The 4,995-nt window shown below is 53.7% G+C and overlaps 1 protein-coding gene across 1 annotated transcript; it reads right to left on the bottom strand.

Moving 5' to 3' along the window:
* Positions 1-623: 623 nt before the first annotated feature.
* Positions 624-2,860, bottom strand: Chst14 (carbohydrate sulfotransferase 14). The gene has a single exon (XM_059259522.1). The coding sequence runs from the start codon at positions 2,730-2,732 to the stop codon at positions 1,602-1,604; it is 1,131 nt and encodes a 376-aa protein (XP_059115505.1). The 5' UTR covers positions 2,733-2,860; the 3' UTR covers positions 624-1,601.
* Between the last annotated feature and the right edge of the window lie 2,135 nt (positions 2,861-4,995).

Raw genomic sequence — 4,995 nt, 5'->3', positions numbered from 1 at the left:
TGCCTCCTATTCATTCCCTTCTTTTTCTCTGATTTACTTTACCTTTAATCATGTGTATATATGTGGATCTGTGTGTGTGTATGCCATGTGTGTATGGGTACCCACAGAGGTCAGAGCTAGAGTTACAGGCAGCTGGGAGCCACCAGAGGTGGGTGCTGGGAATTGAATGTCCTTCTAGACTTAACCTCTGACCACCTCTCCAGTCCTCACTCCAGTCATGTGTCTTTGTACCTGATGGCGCACCATAGAGCTCTGGCTGGTCTGGAACTCGCTATATATACCAAGCTGACCCCAAACTCACAGAGACCATCTGCCTCTGCCCCCGGGGTTCTTGGATTAAAAAGTGTGCACACTCCCCTCTCTCGGCTGATGTCATTTTGACAGGCCTTACCTTTTAAATGGCATCTTAGAAACTGAGTCTGTGAGCCTATTAGAAGTCCCAAAAGGCTCCATGGTGTGACAGGGGCCACTGGACTTGTTTAAGTAGGTTTGGTTAAGTCTTACTGTTTCTACCAGCAAGCTTCCCCTTTTGATCTGGGGATGCAAGCATCTAGGAGTCCCCCAGCACCCATGGGAGCTGAGGGCAATCACAGCAACACTCATTTTGTATACAAAACAGCTTTATTAAAAGTCAGCCCTTACAAGGATTCTATCAAAATATACACATTTAACTGGGCATGGTGGTGCATGCCTTTAATCCCAGCACTCAGGAGGCAGAGGCAGGCGGATCTCTGGGTTTGAGGCCAGCCTGGTCTACAGAGTGAGTTCCAGGACAGCCAGGGCTACATAGAAAAACCCTGTCTCAAAAAACTAAAACAAAAAACATATATATATATATTTATACACATTTTAAATAAATGCGTTAGACAAGTAACAGCCAGATACACCGGCCACAGACACAATCGAAAAGGCTTTGTAGGGAAGGGAAGCTTACTGAAGATACTTCAAGAGCCCTAGGAAGAGGTCAGGCACAGGGGTCTTTGGATGCTTGAGGGGCTGGGTCTTAGAGCTGTGAGGTAAGGGCCCTACTTCAGTTTTTTCTTTCCTTGGAAAAATGGAAATGTGTAGGAAAGTGTAGGAAATTTAAAGGCTGGAGTAGAAAGCTCTAAATTCATTCCTAAGGCACCACAGCTCACTCCAGTCCTGAGGTTCATGGGGTGGGCAAAGGGGGGTCAGAGACATTGGTCCTAGGCACAGTCATATGCTTGGCTGGTGCCACCTTTGTTTGGGATTTGGCCACAGGTTAAGTAGTTACAGCGGACCAGGTGGACTGCGCAAACCCAGCAGCCAGGGGCCTGGAGTCAGTCTTTAGATCAAACACATGGCTTTAGTAACACATTGGTGTCTGGCCCTGCCAGATAAGGATGCCACAAGCCCTAAGAGAGTCCACCAGTGAGAGCAGTAGGCCTCCTGTCTAGATCTACCCTCTGAGCCACCGTGGGCACTCACTGGGGACAAGGACAGCCTGAGGACGGTCCCAGCCACTGAGATATGGAGCCATCTAGAGAAACTAGCAAGCCCCAGAGCCATGCGTTCTTCTCTAAAGGGCACTTCAAAGCTGGTGTCATTAAAACCAAACTCTAAAAGCTGCTGGCCCACTGTCACTGGTGACAGGCTTCCCTGGTGACATTGGGCAGTGGGTAGGCGAAGAGGGAGAAGTCCAGGATATACTTAGGCAGCACATCTTGAAGCAGGGCTCGTGGGGCGTTGCACAGGTGGTAATGCAGACTTTCTGGGCTGGCCGGCCGGTACCAGGCCTGGCGGGCTGGGAACCGGACATGGGGTGGGGCCCGCACCCACTCCAGCACCTGGTTGGCATCAGCCTCCAGCCTCTCATAGGAACCCACAAAGTCGTAGTGCACAGCACATGGTTGGCAAAGGTGGTAAACGGGCATCCAGTGCTCATTCATGTGCTCAGGGTCCTCATCCACCAGGTATCTCAGGAACTCTGGGAAGGTGACATCGTCCCCCGCAGGACTGGGGCCAGCTCCAGCCCTGTAGCGCCGGACAATTTCAGCTCCATAGCGCTGCTGGTACTCCCGGATTTCCCCAAACTTGTTGCGGTAAGCAGACAGGAGGCGTTCCAAGGGGTCTCGCACAAATAGGAACTTGAAGTAATGCTGCAGACGGTAGCGAATCTCCTCAGGCCGCAGGTCTGCCAGAAACACCAGGTCACTGCGGTGGTCCATCTTGAGGCGGACATCCACGTTGTCCAGGACACCCGCCAGCACCTTCAGCACGCGCTTCCAGTTAGAGCAGGCCACTTTGGGGACGTAGCAGTAGAGGAAGCGGTAGCGGTCACTTACGAGGATGTGGCGCAGCAGGGTGCGCCGCTGTCCCACCGGCAAGTCCCAGGGGTCCCGGGGCATGCCCGGTTGTCCGCACACCGCCCTCATGGTCCGGTTTCGGACGTCCTCCCGCACTTGTAAGTCCGAGTCCCCAGCATCCAAGGATAGGCCTCCAGGCTTGGGAGCTGTCCCACGCCAGGCCGCGCCTTTGTGGCTGGGAGGGTGCAGGGGAAGGGGTTTCATCTCCGATAGGATGCCCCGCTCGATCATGAGCAGTAGCCCGCTGGAGGCCACGATCACTGCAAACATCAGCATGGACGGCAGCAACAGGGGTGGTCCCCCGAGCCCAGCGCGGGCCCTACTCAATGGGGCCCGCCTAGGCGTGCGGCCCAGGGGCTCGGCGCCTTTTGGGGCCGCCAGTGGGGTTAGAGGGCGAGGGAACATGGTGATCCGGGCAGACCTCGCCGATCTCGGGGCTGCTGAAGAGGCGACAGCAGCTGGGGCTGGAGATCTCGGGAGGGGAGGGTTAGTGGGTGGCCAGCTCCCGGGTGCAGCGAGGGACCAGGGCCGGATGTCCCGCCCGGCCGCTCTCCACCCCGCCCCCCGCCCCGCCGCGATTCAGGCTCGAGGGCGGGCCCACGTTGGGGGGGCGGGGAGAGGGGCGGGTGCCCAAGTCGTAAGAGCTGTCTAGGGAGGCGGAAGGCAGACCCTTGCCCAGGAGAGGACGCTTGAGTCAGGGCCACTCCAGACCACCGGGCCTGCGGACAAAAGCTCAATAAGACCTGGAAAGCGGGAAAGAGCTGAGCTGAGGTCCCGCGTCTCGCAACACGTGCCCTCTGGGAGCTGAACATAAGACTTGCACCCACCATCCTGCCTTAAACTGCCCTGGAAGAGCCGTCCCTCCAACGATGATCTGAAGGCAGGGCGACCCATCACTGCGGGTCCAGACATAAAGATCTATCCTGACTGGAAGCACGGTCCTTAGCCGCCCTTACCTCCCTCAGTCCAGGACAGGGCCACTCTGTCAAGCCCCGGCTAATGTCTCCATGGTGACATTTTGGTTTACTAATTCCTGGGGACCACAATGCTTATCCACTGAGCAATGCTGATCTATGTCTGTAAATGGAATATCCCCTCCCAAGTCTGAAGCGGTAGGCTAACTGGGACATTCTGGGCAGGGGCTAAGGATAAGTACCTCGAGACCAAGCGTGGCCAATATCCACTTCAGGATAACCTGCAAGCAGACAGAAAAGAGCCTCGTTTGGAGCTAAGATGTGCCCAGTGGCACCAGGGTGGCCATGTGGGATACAGTCAGATCCCGGAGTGCTTTGAAAGGCAGTATTCAACCAGTCCCTGCCTGAATAGAGAACATAGCTAAACACTCAAGTTTGACTCTACACGTGGGGCCCCAGGAAGGTTGTGAAATAGAGACAACAGGATTGGAGGCGTCAAAGAAGGTGCTAAAAGTTTTGAATTATTTCCTTTAGTCGGTACAGTCACTTGACAGGTGGATTCTGGGGGTAGCTGCGACAAGTTTTTGTTGTTGTTTTTTTTTGATTGTTGTTACAGATTATTTTAAGGGTTTTGCCGAGGAGCCAAGGCTGACCTTCCTGCCTTAGACTCCCTAGTGCTGAGATTACAGGCATGTTCCACCATGTCTATCTCTGCTGATCTTACTCTAAAACAATGTCCAGTCCCGATAGAGCCCAACACTAGACAGGAGGAGGAAATGTTAACCTCAGGACAGGTTATATACCCAGAGGGTGAGGGAAGGACCAGGAAGGACTACCCACTAACGGTGAGATGAAGCTTGTTCATCAGGCAGACGAGGGCTTCTGAAGTATAAAAGTGTATGTGTGTGTGTGTGTGTGTGTGTGTGTGTGTGTGTGTGTGTGTATGTGTTCACGAATAGCTCTCCAAATCCAGCCACACAGAGAACACAGGGTAAGGGTTAGAACTGGGAGGTCCCGTGGCCTTCCGACTGACTCCCTGGAGCTGGCTTGCTACAGCCCAGCTGAATGCTGAGGTACCTTCTCAGGCCACTTCTGACCCTTTACCACACTGTGGTTGGCTTCCAGTCATATATACACAGAGATTTCTGGTGATGGAATTATTTGGCACCACATCTGTCTGCAAAACGAGACCTCTTAAAACTCTCGTGGGCAACACACTGATGACTGCCCCTTTCACGAACCCCCGTAGAGAGCACTGGGGACGGCAGCTTATGCTCTGCCTCTCACCATCACTTCCAATGTGGATTTGGACGGGGCTGGCAGGTGGGGCCAGGATCCACAGCCACCCACCAGCCATAAACGCTCAGACCCAATATGTGCTCCTGCTCCTATACCACACAAGGAATGCCAGTTGCAGGACTCTGAAGCCAGAAGTTTCTAGCCAGACCCCAAGGTTATGATAATGCTATCTTCAAGATTAACTAAAGTCCCACTCAGCTCAGTGACCAGGCCAGGGCTGGCAACCCAAGAATTCCACAAACCCAGGAGCTGTGGCTACCTGGACGTTAACTTCAAGCTCCCATTTCCTGTCTTTTCGCAACTCTTTTCTTCTGGCTTTGCACCCTCATTAGCCTTAGCGAGCACTTGTGCTGCCAGGGTACCTAACTAGGACCCGAAACAAGAACGACGAGCCCCAAACAAAATCAACTCTCTCAAACAAATACCCCAAAAATGACAAGACACACAGGAAATGA

Source organism: Peromyscus eremicus, chromosome 4, assembly GCF_949786415.1.
Source record: "Peromyscus eremicus chromosome 4, PerEre_H2_v1, whole genome shotgun sequence".
NCBI lineage: Eukaryota > Metazoa > Chordata > Mammalia > Rodentia > Cricetidae > Peromyscus > Peromyscus eremicus.
This window is presented reverse-complemented; position numbering and strand designations above follow the sequence as displayed.